This window comes from Anopheles stephensi, chromosome X (genome assembly GCF_013141755.1).
Source record: "Anopheles stephensi strain Indian chromosome X, UCI_ANSTEP_V1.0, whole genome shotgun sequence".
Taxonomy (NCBI): Eukaryota; Metazoa; Arthropoda; class Insecta; order Diptera; family Culicidae; genus Anopheles; species Anopheles stephensi.
Window position 1 is genome coordinate 18,008,187 of NC_050201.1, and position 16,441 is coordinate 18,024,627.

At 40.7% G+C, this 16,441-nt stretch overlaps 1 protein-coding gene across 5 annotated transcripts in view; it reads right to left on the reverse strand.

Moving 5' to 3' along the window:
* Nucleotides 1-16,441, reverse strand: part of LOC118512623 (homeobox protein B-H1-like) — a 76,445-nt gene that overhangs the window by 19,593 nt on the left and 40,411 nt on the right. For all 5 annotated transcript variants that reach the window (XM_036057327.1, XM_036057319.1, XM_036057345.1 and 2 more), the window contains exon 3: nt 12,893-13,124. In XM_036057327.1, coding sequence (XP_035913220.1) covers nt 12,893-13,124 — 232 coding nt within the window. The remainder of the gene's footprint in view (nt 1-12,892; nt 13,125-16,441) is intronic.

Sequence of the window (16,441 nt, forward strand, 5' to 3'; positions counted from 1 at the left end):
TAAAAATGAAGTACTGCCACAATATCGGAGAAAGTTTTTCAGCTCTCCCTTTTTTACGTTGGAGTACCGAAAAACGTTTTTCAGGAAATGTAGATGGTGTACGAAAAAAGGATGAAAAATACTTCAGAAATTTTCGACAGGTCAAAATGTGAACAAACAGCTCATTTTCGATGTGTTTGTAGAGTAGGAATGCAAGCAACAACAGATACAACAATAAATATGTGCAAAGATAATTTAATAGGCATGACAGTAATGCATAATAATTCATGCTGAATGAAAAAGGAGATTGTTCATGTTAGTATTCGCAAACCAATAATCATCAACATAATACTGTAATTGAGAGTAATAATAGAAGAAGTGCTTAGTAGCACAACGAGAAGCATAAATTAAGTGACTGAAAATTTGAATAGAAGCAAAGGAATGAAATTGAAGAGAATAGAAAAAAAAACGTTTTGACATGCTCGGATTATGCAAAATGATTTTTTAATATGTTTTTTTATTAACTGTTTCACATTCTACTATTCCATGATCATTAAGATCGGAGGGATTAATTTACTAACGAATGGAGCGATCCCTGTCAGTTAGAAAACATAGAACGGAATTGCTCGCAATACATAAGTTTTATTGTTTTTTTGCCTTGCTTGGGTTTGCCCGGTTCTTACTGTTTTTTGCGAAAAAAAAATCTGATCACAACAGGCGATCAGAACAGGCGCATCCTGCCCTTTTGTTCTTCTAAATTGGTTTAACCCTAATCTTCCTTCCTATCCACCCTACTGACAGGACGTTGGGAACTTTATTTATTTATAAATGTATTTATTTATTATTAAATTATGACGGCTTCAAGCCATACATTTATAAATGATAGAAGCATGTTATGCATATATATATATATATATATATATATATATATATATATATATATATATATATATATATATATATTTGTATATATATATATATATATATATATATATATATTTGTATATGTATATATATATATACATATATATATATATGTATATATATATATATATATATATATATATATATATATATATATTTCGCGTTCATCTTAATCAAGTGAAAAAATCATTGACAAGAAAGCGAAAATTGCTTTTAAACTCCTTCTTGCGCTTTACGGCCCTAGGTTTAGCCGGAAGAGGTCGTATAAAGGATGAAACATGATTATCGATATGCGAAAAAAATAAAAACCATCCATCAGCCGTCGGGTCGGGATAATTTACTCGTTGTCGTATTCCGTAAAGCAGCCGCTTCTAAGCTGTAATTAACAACCATTTGGCACCAATCACAAAAATTCAAGGCCTTACTTTGCCTTCCGACATCGTTTTGTAAGTCTAGATAGCTGATTTGGTCAGTCAGGTTATGGCGCCACTTAGCACAGACAAGACCTTTCAGCTTCTGTTGATTCTTTTCCTCTAGGGGGTGTACTTCCTTTTTTGTGGCTCCGACGGCGCCGGAAACTGACTCAGCATAATCCCGTGCCGCTAGTCGGCATTATTCTCAATTGGTAAACATCGCCACTCCAGTTCTGTCTGCGTCATACAACGGAACTGCTGATTGCTTTTTACTGAATCATTCTCTAATTATACGTTCCGTACATTTCGAACTATTAGGCTTCTCCGGCGGCAGAGACTAGGCATTGATGTCCATTAAAGCTACCTTTGATATTTTTGTTGTTTTTTACATATTTAAATCAATTTCATCATATTTCCAAAATCAGTATTGTACAATTGTTTTGTGTTGGTGTAGTGAAATATTTTTTATTTTAAAACAAGTGTAACTTATATCTTTATGGCCCTCCTTGATACTACTTATTTGTCACAAAAAATGTTACTGATTTTTTATCATCAGATAAAAAAAGCTTAAGATTGTGGAACAACTGTGTATATTTTCTATATTGTGTTTTTTTTTCTATATTTGCTCCTTTTCACGACTTTTCTTCATCTCATTAACATTTTTTATCTGTTTACTGGCAGTGACAAAATATATTCAACACAGTAAAATAAACCTCAAAGCTTTCAGATCAGAGTAAACATCACATAAAACAGGTCTTTGAAGCATTTAACCAGACCCGGAAACATGATTAGTCGGCGTATTTTCTTCAAGCTGGCTATCATAGCTTGTTTCATCTTACCAACTGACACATTGAACGGCTAGCTTTCATTAAAAATAGCTGATTCATTTCGTTTACCTTTTGAGCACTTCTTCTTTTCTTTCCTCCTGTAGTGTGTTTCTTACATAAGCTTCCACACTTGTTAGCTAGGTAAGCGTAGATTGATTCAATTTTAAACCAATGTTAATTTGTTAAAGTCTGCCTGCCATTCAAATTATTTAAAACATTATTTTACTTTAAAAAATTGGTCAATTTTGAAACTTGTTCTTTTCGAAAAAAAAACTTGATCTGATTTTTAAATTTAAAAGAATGGGAAAAACAATGGGAGTACATAACATGTTTCACGCAAAAAACCAAGCCTAACTGGACAGTTCTTTCCGTCATCATTTTTTAATTGTACTACAAAAATTTGTCCAAAATAATTGATAAACTCTTTTCCTCTCTGGATTAAAAAGTATCGAGGATTTTTGTTTTTGTCATTATCAAATACTAGTTAGATTACTATTACAGCAATTACAGCCTACTTTCTAAAAAGATGGATTTCAACAACATGATAAGACTACAACTTCTATGTCAAAGATGTAGAGTAACATATTGTGTGTTCGATAATATTAATAATTGTTATATTCAATCACACCTATCTTTCAAAACACTGTCCAGCTAAAATAATGTAAACATCAGTATAATGTTAAATGCAGGCTCCTCAAAAACTTGTTCTTATTCCGACCACTGCCAGGGAAATAAAAACCACGACTTGTAATTATAGATTCCTGTCCAGTGAATGGATGCATGTAGTGACAAATGGCGGATGATGCAGTAGTATCCTTTGCTAATGCTGACGTAGCAAAAATGCAACTTTTTCTACAACAAAGTGTAAATAATCTTCCCACGTGGTGATAACAGCTAGGTATAGAATTTTTTATTTATTATTAATTATGACGGCTTGAAGCCGTATTGTCAGCACCGCATGTGCTGGCGAAATACAAATGCCAAAAACAAAAAAATCACAAAGAAATTACTAATAGGTATAGAATTCTCTATAAAAAAAAAAAAACAAAATTTATGATATTCTCCTCAACCCCCACGCCTAAGATACTTCTAAACAACTCAAGGATCGAGCATCTTCTTCTTTCTTGGCCTAACGACCTATTTTAGGTCATTCTTGTCATTTCTGGCTTACTACACTTATTGATACCGCATAGAATGATAGTCAGTCCCTCATTATGTCATTATGTCAGTCCCGTGTGAAGACCGGCACCTCTGATCATATTTACTCATTTAAATACCTCGGGCCCTGGTTCAACCATAATGTCTGTGGAGAGGTCAAGTTGAATATTTGACAACAAAATGGTAAAATAATTAATGTTCTAAGATTAATTACAGGCACATGGTTTAACAGGATCAATTCAATTACAGGCAGATTTTTAACAGTTCTACAAAACAACAATTCGGCCTATTCTTGAGTTTGGCAGTATATGTTTTCACTGGGCATCTAGCAAACATAACCGCAGACTCAAGAGAATTCAGTATCGATTCTTGCGTATATGTTTGGGATGTATGGGCTCAACACACACCATGTGTCTCGAAGTCAAGTTTTAAGGAATAATGCCTCTTTCAGTAAGATACGATCAGCTTGCACTTTAACTCCTTATTAAATAGGACCTCAAATGAGCATTTGATACAAACTTTTAAATATTTTATAGCCTCGGGCTGTTGTTCAACAATCTCTCACATATGGCGTGACTTCATCTCCTTGGATGTAGGGCCAATGTCTGCAAACATCTTGGGATCGGCCGGTCGATGCGCTTTTCTGATTCTACGGAAAAAGTATTGTTGATCGGCAATACTTGCAATTGCCACGAAGGAAGCTATGATACAGATTCCCAGAAAGCTATTACCAGGAATAGTGCACAAAATTGTTCGAAGAACATTTTGGCAGCATTGTTATGGACATGCCTATTTTACAGATAGCTCCAAAATAGACGGAAAACAGGCTGTGGAGTATTTGCTCTGGATTTAAATATTTCCCAACAGCTGGAAAAAACCATGCACTGTGTTTGTCGTTGAACATGTAGCAATCTTATTATTATTAATTAATGATTACGGTCAGGCGCCGTATTGTAAAATGTAGCAATCTATTGTGCAAAATATTGCTTCTAGACAGCCAGGCACATATGCCATTTTGCAGAGACATCGTCAATGCGATTGAAGCCACTAAGTCTCGGATGATTGGAGCTTCATACTAATTTTATGAACAAGTAAATCCTTAATTTGGGTTGCAGATGCCAAATAATTGGAAACGAGGATGCAAATCGGCTGGCGAAAGAAGGTGCTTTTGGGGGACAAATCCTCTCTCGCTCAATATATCCCTAGAAGATGATGATCGTGCCTCGTTAATACTGCTTAAATAAATGGCAGCAATAGTGGACCTTGCCTGTGCTACACCATATTGCCCAAAGTGAGTCTACGCCCCTGATTCAAGGGCCTCGCTGTTTATTCGAGTATTGTCTCGAATAACTGCAAATCATAACTCATTAAAAGCACACTTGCATCGCATAGGCCTGGTGAACACGAAAGAGTGTCCGTGCGGTGTCGGATATCATGACATCGATCATCTGATGTGGTTATGTCGGGCATTTGATGCTACACGCCCTCAACTCCTTTTCGCAGTGACTATTCTACGAGGAACACCAAACACTGGAATAAGAGACCTGCTAGCTTTGAGAAACGTGGTTTGCTTGAGACTCATACATCTATCCATAAGGAACAATAGTTTTCCTATCTAATTCAGCTCATCTCAATGACCCAAAACACACATAAACATAAAAACATCCTTTCCATTTTCAAACACTCAGTACCGATCTAGACTCGAAAGCGAACGGACGCTACAGATTGCGACACAAACACACATTTATAAACAAGGAGTATCGACTCAACCAGACATAGTTCGGGTCCTAGCCCAGTGATAAGTCGTAGGAAACACATTATATCCAAGAGGCGTGCTGCTGTGCCTCTAAGTTCGTTCCATAATTCAGTGGAGGATATTGAAAATCTCCCGAAAACTGGAAGGCAATCGGACCAGAATTCATTTGATATTCTCCAAACCATTGACGACCAAGAGATCAACACCAATCCAACAACTATACCCACAAGGACTTCCAAGATACCACCACCAATTGTTGTAACCAGTTCGAACGTAGGCGATGTTCACAAAAAAGAAATTCCTGTCCGTGCAGTTAAATACACTACCTCCGTTACAAATAACGGTACTTTGGTACGCACTTCAACAAGTTCAGATTTTGGAGCGATAGTGCACTATCTCAAAATTACGAACTCAAATTTCCACACGCATCAACTAGACAAGGAGAAAACGACAAAGGTTGTGTTCCTAGGCCTGACTGATAACCCTCCGGAAGAGGTCACACGCATACTAAAAGACGAGAATATCGCACCTGTGTCTATCAAGAAGCTAGGTATCAATACAAAGCGTTATGACGACCAAGCAGTGTACCTACTGCATTTCAAAAAGGAATGGTGGACAAGAAATTGTTGCAGACTATTACGGCGCTCGAACATCAAGTAGTGAAATGGCGCTATTTCTCGAAGAAAAGTAAGATCATGCAGTGTAAGAACTGCCAACGTTTCGGCCACGGAGCGGCAAATTGCTACAGACCGCCCGTGTGTATAAAGTGCGTGGAGCATCACAATTCTACCTACTGTCCTGTGGCAAAGACCTCTACTGATAGAATTATATCGACGCACAAATTAAAATGTGCCAACTGCGGAGGGAACCATACGGCGCGTCATAGATTGTGGAATTGTGTATCTCCTAACCAAACGAAAATCAAAGCCGGAATTTTTGATGAACTGCAAAAAGGATAATTTTGTATATTTCGTCCTGATTCTCCGATGTAATTTCCAGTGAATACAAATTCCAATCCTTCCACGGTTGACATAATACTAACCAATAACAAACTCAATATATCAGACCCTTTAATTTCGGTTAACTTTACCTCTGATCATTTGCCAGTTAACTTTAATATCGAAAATCTGTCGAAAATCGAAAAAGAATTCAGTAGAGCTCATGATCTTGATCTATATATATATATATATATATATATATATATATATATATATATATATATATATATATATATATATATATATATATATATATATATATATATATACTATATATACTATACTATATATATATATATATACTGCTGTGCCTCTAAGTTCGTTCCATAATTCAGTGGAGGATATTGAAAATCTCCCGAAAACTGGAAGGCAATCGGACCAGAATTCATTTGATATTCTCCAAACCATTGACGACCAAGAGATCAACACCAATCCAACAACTATACCCACAAGGACATCCAAGATACCACCACCAATTGTTGTAACCAGTTCGAACGTAGGCGATGTTCACAAAAAAGAAATTCCTGTCCGTGCAGTTAAATACACTACCTCCGTTACAAATAACGGTACTTTGGTACGCACTTCAACAAGTTCAGATTTTGGAGCGATAGTGCACTATCTCAAAATTACGAACTCAAATTTCCACACGCATCAACTAGACAAGGAGAAAACGACAAAGGTCGTGTTCCTAGGCCTGACTGATAACCCTCCGGAAGAGGTCACACGCATACTAAAAGACGAGAATATCGCACCTGTGTCTATCAAGAAGCTAGGTATCAATACAAAGCGTTATGACGACCAAGCAGTGTACCTACTGCATTTCAAAAAGGAATGGTGGACAAGAAATTGTTGCAGACTATTACGGCGCTCGAACATCAAGTAGTGAAATGGCGCTATTTCTCGAAGAAAAGTAAGATCATGCAGTGTAAGAACTGCCAACGTTTCGGCCACGGAGCGGCAAATTGCTACAGACCGCCCGTGTGTATAAAGTGCGTGGAGCATCACAATTCTACCTACTGTCCTGTGGCAAAGACCTCTACTGATAGAATTATATCGACGCACAAATTAAAATGTGCCAACTGCGGAGGGAACCATACGGCGCGTCATAGATTGTGGAATTGTGTATCTCCTAACCAAACGAAAATCAAAGCCGGAATTTTTGATGAACTGCAAAAAGGATAATTTTGTATATTTCGTCCTGATTCTCCGATGTAATTTCCAGTGAATACAAATTCCAATCCTTCCACGGTTGACATAATACTAACCAATAACAAACTCAATATATCAGACCCTTTAATTTCGGTTAACTTTACCTCTGATCATTTGCCAGTTAACTTTAATATCGAAAATCTGTCGAAAATCGAAAAAGAATTCAGTAGAGCTCATGATCTTGATCTATATATATATATATATATATATATATATATATATATATATATATATATATATATATATATATATATATATATATATATATATATATATATATATATATATATATATATATATATGTATATATATAATTATCTATATATATATATATATATATATACAGATATATGTATAAATACAACTCACAATTATCATTAAAATACAATTAAACCTGGTTCGAAATTCGGAATGTTCCAAAATTCTCACTTCAATAAATAACCAAAATAATTCAAACAAAGATTTGTAAAAATTATAAAAAATCGATCGAAAAACCGGACCGGTTTTGAAACCAAATGGGAACACATTACTTACTTCTACTGAAGAATGTGAGTTTATGAAATCATATTTGCAACAAGCACATCGCACAACAATTAACAACTCACACAAAAAAAAAGAAAGTAAACCATCTCTGACAATGGTTCCCAGACAACTAATTAAGCCAAAAGAACTATTTAAAATTATAAAAAATCTCAAATCTAAAATATCTATTGGTTAAGACAACTAAAAAACAACAGAGCTATAAAAAAACCTAAGAAAAATGTTAAAGTTTGTAATATCACTGCTGTCGTGTCTGAGGAAACTCCTTGAAAGGATGATTGTATTTCGTTTAAAAAAATGGTTGGAATCAAACAACCTTCTCTCAAGTACCCAGTTTGGTTTTCGTAAAGCCAGGGGTACTAATGACTGCTTAGCCCTTCTGGTTACAGAAATAGAGCTTGTTTGTGCACGCAAGCAAAACATGGGGTTTCCATGGACTAGCACAAGGGTCCTGCTTGAGCTCCCTGCTATATAACTTCTATGTCAGTGAAGTATATTCTTGTCTAGCACCAAACTGCAGCATTAGGCAATTGGCAGACGACGGCGTCGTATCTTTTGCAAGCAGAGACGCCGCCGAAATACAACTGGCTTTACAAACCACTTTGGATAACCTTGCCGAGTGGTCTGAAAACCTTGGTATCAAGTTCTCTGCAAAGAAAACTGAGATGGTAGTCTTTTCTCCTTTTAGCAACACGACGAAAAACAGGGAGAAAAGACTATTTGACCCGAAAATTGATGTCTTTTTGTACGGTGAAAAGATATCAACTACCGACAATTTTCGATACCTTGGTGTTTGGTTCAACTCAAGGCTAAACTGGAGTACACAAACCACCCATCTGGTGCAAAAATGCAGCAAAAGTCAATCAACTTTCTAAGGACAGTCACAGGATTCTGGTGGGGCGCACATCCATCAGACGTCCTACGACTGTTTAAGATAACTGTACTATCCGTGTTGGAATATGGAAGCATATGCTTCCATTGGGCATCCAACACGCATATCCTCGAACTAGAGAGGCTACCGTATCGTTGTCTTAGACTCGCACTAGGAAGCATGAAATCAACACACAACATGTCCCTAGAAGTGATGACCGGAGTGATGCCGCTAAAACTTCGTTTTGAAATGCTGTCGCTTCGCCTTCTAGTCCGTTCTTCAGTATCAAATCCCTTGATCGAAGAAAATTTTAAAGCGCTTCTAGAGACAGGTTCTAAGAGCAAGATCTTGAAAATCTACGAAGATTTTGTTGCCCTACAAGTGCATCCTAGCGCTCCACAGGCATTAAACCGTGCTGCCCTTCCTGAGACCTACAGCTCCCTTTTAACAACAGATTCCTCGTTGCACGAGGAAATTAAGACCATACCGAATGATCTTCGCCCAATGGTAGATCCGGGCATTTTCAGGAATAAGTATGGCCATTTAGACCAACTGAGCCCCAATTCCAAGACCAATACACCGACGGATCATCCTCTAAGGAAGGCACTGGCTTCGGTGTTTTTAGTAAGTCCGCCGAAGCATTTTTTAAATTGCGGGAGCCGTGTAGTGTCTACACCGCAGAACTAGCCGCAATCTTGTACACACTATTGATGATAGCAGCGAGACCTGCGGATCAGTACTTCATTTTTACAGAAAGCCTCAGTGCTATTGAAGCACTAGATCCCCGAAGGCTGTTAAGAGTCAGGATTTCCTTACCATGAAAATCATAGAACTGCTTGGCTCCATGTTTGACAAGGCGTTCAGGATTTCGCTAATTTGGGTACCTTCTCATTGTGGAATTCCCGGCAACGAGGAGGAAGACCAACTGGCCTAAACAGGCGTGCAACAAGGTGCTTTTTACATCCGTTCAATCTCGGCCCGAGAGTTTGTTCGTCTACCACAGCAACTTTTCCTGTCTCGCTGGCAGAGCATGTGGGAGGCGGACGAACTCGGGAGATTCCTTTTCTCGATCTCTCCGCAAGTGTCCCTGCGGCCTTGGTTCGGTGGGCTCTCTGTAGACCGGGCATTCATACGCATGATGTCTCGACTTATGTCGAATCATTTCGCGTTGAATGCTCATCTCCAGCGTATAACTCTGGCTCAGACGAAGGTGTTACCTGATAGTGATACGTGAAAAATGCCTTCAACAATGCCAGCAATGCCAGTGGAGGCAATTGCGACGGCAATGGAGCGAATGAAGTTTCCCCCGTACCTGTGCAGGCTGCTGAGGAGCTATCTCGATGGATGCATGCTGCAGTACGACACATCGGAGGGAATCAAGACCGCTAGCTCACGGCTGGCGTACCGCAGGGATCAGTACTTGGTCCCACCCTGTGGAACGCAATGTATGACGATGTCTTGACCCTCGTGTTACTGAAACTGCAGATAGCACATGCGAAGACTGAGTTTATCGTCATTAGCAGTCATAAACGGATCCAGAAGGCATCGATCATGGTTGAAACAGAGTACATTGAGCCAGTCAGACATCTCAAGTACTTAGGGGTCACCATTGACGATCGCTTGAAGTTCGACGAGCACCTGAAGCAGGTCTGAGTAAAGGCATCAATGACGGCAAACACACTCGCTTCATTTATGCCCAACATCGGTGGACCTAGTAGTAGTGCCAAACGACTAGACGCCTGCGTAGCTACCTCTGTGCTGAGATACGGAGCCCCAGCGTGGGCACACATCCTGGTGCAGAAACAGCACCAAGCTGCTGTCAAAACAGTGCATAGGATGTTGGCTAAACGCGTCACCAGCGCATATAGGACGATCTCCTATGCAGCAGCGTGTGTTATCGCCGGCATGGTGCCTATCTGCATCACATTGGAGAGGCACATCTGGAGAGCTTCTGGAATGCACGTACGGGGGAACCTAACTCCATAAGCCATACGAAGATTTTGCCATATCAAGACCGGCACCGCACCCTGTGGCAGGAAACATACTGATCCCGTATGACTCGTATGAGCCGTATAATCTGTGAGGTAGGCGAATATGCACCATTACCGAAGGTAACACTTGTATTACCAAAGCAAGGTATTGCTTGCATTACCGAAGCCAAAAAATCATTATCAGCCCATGTTTTCACCTCTTCACAACAAATCAGTAAAAATTTATGTATCTAAATCAAGTATCAATTAGAGAATCAAGGAAAAAAAATCAGCATCAAAACAAACTCCGGACTCGTTTTTGATTCCGGATTCGTTTTGATTCCGGACTTGTTTTGATTCCGGACTCTTTTTGATTCTGGACTCGTTTTGATTCCGGACTCGTTTTGATTCTGGACTCGTTTTGGTTCCGGACTCATTTTGGTTCCGGACTCGTTTTTGATTCCGCGCTCCGGATTCCCGTTCTGCTGCAAATGTATGTCGTGCACACTGTTCTGCGTCATCTCCTCTCTTCTTTGTCCTTGCCAGGCGGTTGCTTAGTGGTATAATTTCTGGGTAGAATTTTGGAGGCAACGGGGGTCTCCTCTTTTTTACTTTTGCTTACTGTGTTTCTTTTTCATTTAACATCGGCTTTCAATCATTGGTGCGCTTCGATGGCCGAGGCGACAGCAGCGCCCATCTTAACACGGCAGGACCCCGGGGTTCAAATCCCATCCATACTACCTTCCCATACGCAAGAGCTGTAGTACGTGTAAAATCAAGTCTCAGAAAGCGAGAAATGATAGGCCGAGACCTTTCGAGGTTGTGGTTAGTGTCAAGGAAGAAGAAGATCATTAAATTATGGGCCTCGCTATTAAGAAAGAAAAAAAAAGGTGTGCTTGAGTCCTGCACATCACACATTTTGTTTTTTTTTACTATTTCTTTATACTGTTTATACTCTCTACACTACTTTATGTTTCTATGATGATAACAGCATACAAACGCGTTTGGATTTGATTTACAAATAATTGATGGTACAGTCGTGCCAACGTGACATACTGTGTTACGGCAAAGAATTGAACGATAATTAATCTTGAGTCTTGCTTTTGCGTTGTTATTGAGCTGTCGTTGCCTGAATAATTCAGAGCTCTTTAATATCACTAAAGAGTTGTGACACAGAGGTAAAGTTGCCTGTCTTCTATTCAATCTGGTGCCATGGGAGACTCGGAGGTGGAAACATCAAAGACCATTTCCTTCAACTTAATCTGGATCAGGTAATACACTGATGAAATATACATCATTGGTTTGAAGCTAACCTGAGCAGTTGAAGCTTTCTAAAGGATTAAGCAAGTGGCACAAAACCTCGGGTTGGAGATTAACGAGGTGCAAATCCAGCGCCTTACCAGCGGTTGAGGAGACGTACACCAGTGGCTCTGCAAACTAACACTGGTAATGTACCTATGAAGTCGTTCAATACTTCACCTATATGGGGTCAAAAGTCAGCACCGAGATAATTATAGAGGTTTATGTACTCGCCAGCGTGCAGTTTGCCACCCGATCATACAAAAGACTGAGGAAGCTTCTTTTCTAAAATTCCAATCGTCATGGACGAAGCTGGGATTGTATCTAACATTCATAGTCCTAGTATTCATACTTTTCTGAAATGGGCTATGCCTAAAACAGCAGAGAAAGATACTTAGAAGGTTTGTTAGCTCTTTATGTGTGGATGTATTAATGAGTTGTTTCAATGACGAGCTCATCGAGCTGTATGGTGGACTCATTATAGTGCAGCAGTGTACAATTGGTAAAAAGCTATTGGTAAGGCCGTGGGCTGATACGACAGATAAGCCCAACCTTTTTTCATAAAATTGTCATTAGTGTATTAGTCGCCTATTCTGTGCAGATTCTTTCAAATAACAAAACTGGTAGCATATTCCATCCAGACCGCTCTCATGTAACATGGGCCGAGTACCACTCGGCATGGTGTAAATTAATGATTACTGGATTAATCCAGATGACCAACGTTGTGGTATCAAGTTGTTAAATTAAGAAAAAAAATATCGGGGATAGCGAAAAGCTGGTACATTTTATTTTTATCTTTGCCAAACGATGGTACAACGTACGTTTTGTGTTATTATGGGCTTGACAGAAAAAATCATTTTTTAGATTATTGTAGAAATCATAATAAAGAGGAATTATTTAAAAAAAATAAAAAAAAACACCTTTTTCAATCTTATTTTAAAAACTTACCTTCGGTTTTGATACCACGTTTTTACTTGCGTGTCGCTCAGCCCGAGCTTATTAGCCAACTCCATTCGATCTTGCACGCTGAGATATTTTTGCCTTTCAAAACTCTTTTCAAGAGTTTGTAGCTGATGATCAGTAAACGCAGTGCGTGCTTTTCGTTGCTTTTTACTCAGACCAGAGGAAGTGTTAAGCCCAAGATCGTTTTTAATACTATTGCCATCCTCGTCTTTTCCACCTTAAAACAATAAAAAGTGAAAAGAAGAAAAAGGTTTTCTTATAATAACTATAAATCAATGCCTGGGATTGCTTAATGATCATCAAGAGACAGACATTTCTAGTGATGATCCTGAATTTAATTATATTAATAAACAATCATTTATGCGACATTAAAAATAATTTACTAATGCTATTATACAGTAAAGGTATTTACTCAGTAAAGGTTTGTACTATCGATCGACTGGTGCTAAGCCCAGTTCGATCGAAGCCCAGTTTGTGTCTAGTGTTGTGACTGTGTGTACCTGTTGATCGTTGCGATAAGCAAGCGTATCAACGCTGCGTGGTCGCATCAATCGATGGTGATAGCCAGTGAGTGTGTGTAGGTGTGTGTGTTTATTTGTGCATCGTTTTCCACGGTGAGTTTTTCCCCTCTTCCTAAAGCTACCGTTGTGTCCGGCTCTACCATGGGGGTAGAGCAGGAAGAGCCCGAGTCGGATCGGGAAGTTGAGCCTAGAAGGGAGGTCAAGCGTAAGCCAGGGCGCTCTAAGGCCGCCCCAGCCACGAAAACAAGTGGCCCTGGAAGGCCCCCCCCCCCCTCCACATCGAAGGCCTCGAGTAGTGCCCCGCCGGCAAGCAATGCCTCGCTGATCTTTAACAGCGAGCCGCTATCAGAGCACCGAGCACGTGCTTACCCGCCGTCATGGGAAGGAAAGCCGTTTGTTTTTTTTCATGTCGCGATCAAAACAGCTCGATGTAAGGACGATCGCGACACAGTTGTTTAAGAAATACCCGGGCGTTGCTGATGTGTTTCGGATGCGCCCGAACAAGATCAGGGTCACCGCAAAGGACCGGGCTCAAGCCAACGTCATTGCGAATGATCCAGATTTTACGGAGTACTACCGGGTTTATATCCCCGGTAGTCTGGTGGAAGTGACCGGCGTAATCGAGGATTTCAATTATCCGGAGGAGGATAATTTGAAATATGGGGTTGGTGCATTTCAAGCACCAGACACCCCAAGGGCAAAGGGCTTGAGGTGAAAAAGTTTTTTAAGCTAGACGCCTCATGCAAAAATGAGAAAAAATATATCCCGACCTCCTCTCTCCGGATTGCGTTTGAGGTAACGGTACTTCCGCAGGCCCTCTTTCTTGAAGGTCTCCGGATACCCATCGACCGACCAAAAGTGCCAAGGGTGGCCACCTGTTCAAAGTGCAGCCGGATTGGACACGCCGAACCGTGTTGTACCCAAGAAACAAGTTGCGATGAATGCAGAGGGACGCATACTACTGGGGAGTCTTAAGCCCCTTCCCAGTAATGCTCTTGCAAAGGTGGGATTGTGCCCTGTGTACCGGAAACTGCAAAGGGAGCAGACTAAAACTGTAGCCGAGCGGGTACGCGGCTCATACAGCGACGCTCTAAAAGGAGCGATCGTGTCGAACCCTTTTGCAGTACTAGAAAACACAGCTGCAAATGGCGAGGCCAATCCGACTGCACTTGAACAGGTGCCATTGAGATCGATAGAGGTACCGAGACTGCCCTACATAAAGGAACAAAGGAAGGTACTTAAGTCAATAAACAAACCCTTGGCACCACAGCGTCACGCTTAAGTTTCTCCACCCGTTCTGATACGTTACGCTGATCCCTCAACTCCCGGCCCAAAAATTGCCAGCAAACAGCCCATGAAGAAGCGATCACCTCCAGCCGAAACTCCTTTGTAAAACCTAGCTTTTCCAACTGAGCCCATGAGCTTCCCGATGATCCCTACTCCGTCCCTTTCCGAGATCCTTGAGTCCCTCCTCTTGGCCCTTAACCTCCCGCAGCATCTGCATATGATCGCTACTTGGGTTCTTCCTTTCCTGAAGGGGATGATCAAACAGTGACTGGCTCAATGGCCGTGCTTAAGTATGATGGTCAGCCTGGATGATTAATGGCTCCTACGGCTACTATCAGGACTACGGTGGAACTGTAGGAGTTTACTTGGAAAGCTAAACTCCTTTAAAGCATTAGTGAACGACCAAAACTGCGATGTGTTATTACTAGCAGAATTAGAAACGCAGAACTAGCCGCAATCTTGTACGCACTATTGATTATAGCAGCGAGACCTTCGGATCAGTACTTCATCTTTACAGATAGCCTTCGCGCTATTGAAGCACTACGATCCCCGAAGGCTGTTATGAGTCAGGATTACCTTACCATGAAAATCATAGAATTGCTTGGCTCCATGTTCGACAAGGCGTTCAGGATTTCGCTAATTTGGGTACCTTCTCATTGTGGAATTCCCGGCAACGAGGAGGAAGACTCACTGGCCAAAACAGGCGTCCAACAAAGCGCATTTTACGACCGTCCGATCTCGGCCCGAGGGTCTCTTCGTCTACCACAGCAACTTTTCTCTTGCAGAGCATGTGGGAGGCGGATGATCTCGGGCGATTCCTTTTCTCGATCTCTCCGCAAGTGTCCCTGCGGCCTTGATTCGGTGGGCTCTCTGTAGACCGGGCGTTCATACGCATGATGTCTCGACTTATGTCGAATCATTTCGCGTTGAACGCTCATCTGCAGCGTATAACTCTGGCTCAGACGAAGGTGTGTGGCTGCGGTGACGGATTTCACGATGTGGATCACCTTCTGTGGTCCTGCGTGGAGTTTGAAACTGCAAGACCCTCCTTGTTGGGCGCAGTCGAGAGCATCGGCAGACGAACGGGTACAGAAATAAGAGAAGTGTTGGCGACTAGAGACCTCGCATACATGAGGCTCATCTTCCGATTCGCCAGAGACGACGGTCTCATGCTTTGATTCCGCATCCTCATTATCCTTCCAATCCATATACCCTCTCCTTCATTATTTTCTTGTTATTCATTGTGTTGTCCTTGTGATGAATGTTTTTTTTTTTTTAGTGCCACGGATGATCCGTTGATGAAGCAAGAGCATCCGGGGTCAAAGTCGACACTGTCGTAAGAAGAGAGGCAGAATTTTCTGCAATAATGTTATTCATCTCTGTCTAGCCTTCATGTGACGAGTGCGGCCTTGCTGGCGTTGGGATTGGAGGTGGTCGGCGTGTGCATCTTCGTGATTAGCAGAGACCCTGCTGTCACGCGATGGAGCTCGCCAATAGCTTCTGAATTCGTTTCTGGCCTGGTTGAGCACGGGCTATCACTGCTGGGCAGTTTTAGGATCGCTGGCAAATGTCTGTACTGTCCAGAATGCTATGCTCTTTTAGTTTTTTTTTGTCAGACCAAATTCGGAAGGATGTTGTATGTTTCATACACACGACCATCACCATCATACCCACAGACAACAATAGAACCGGACCAAAAATATCGTACATCCAATAGCACTTCAAT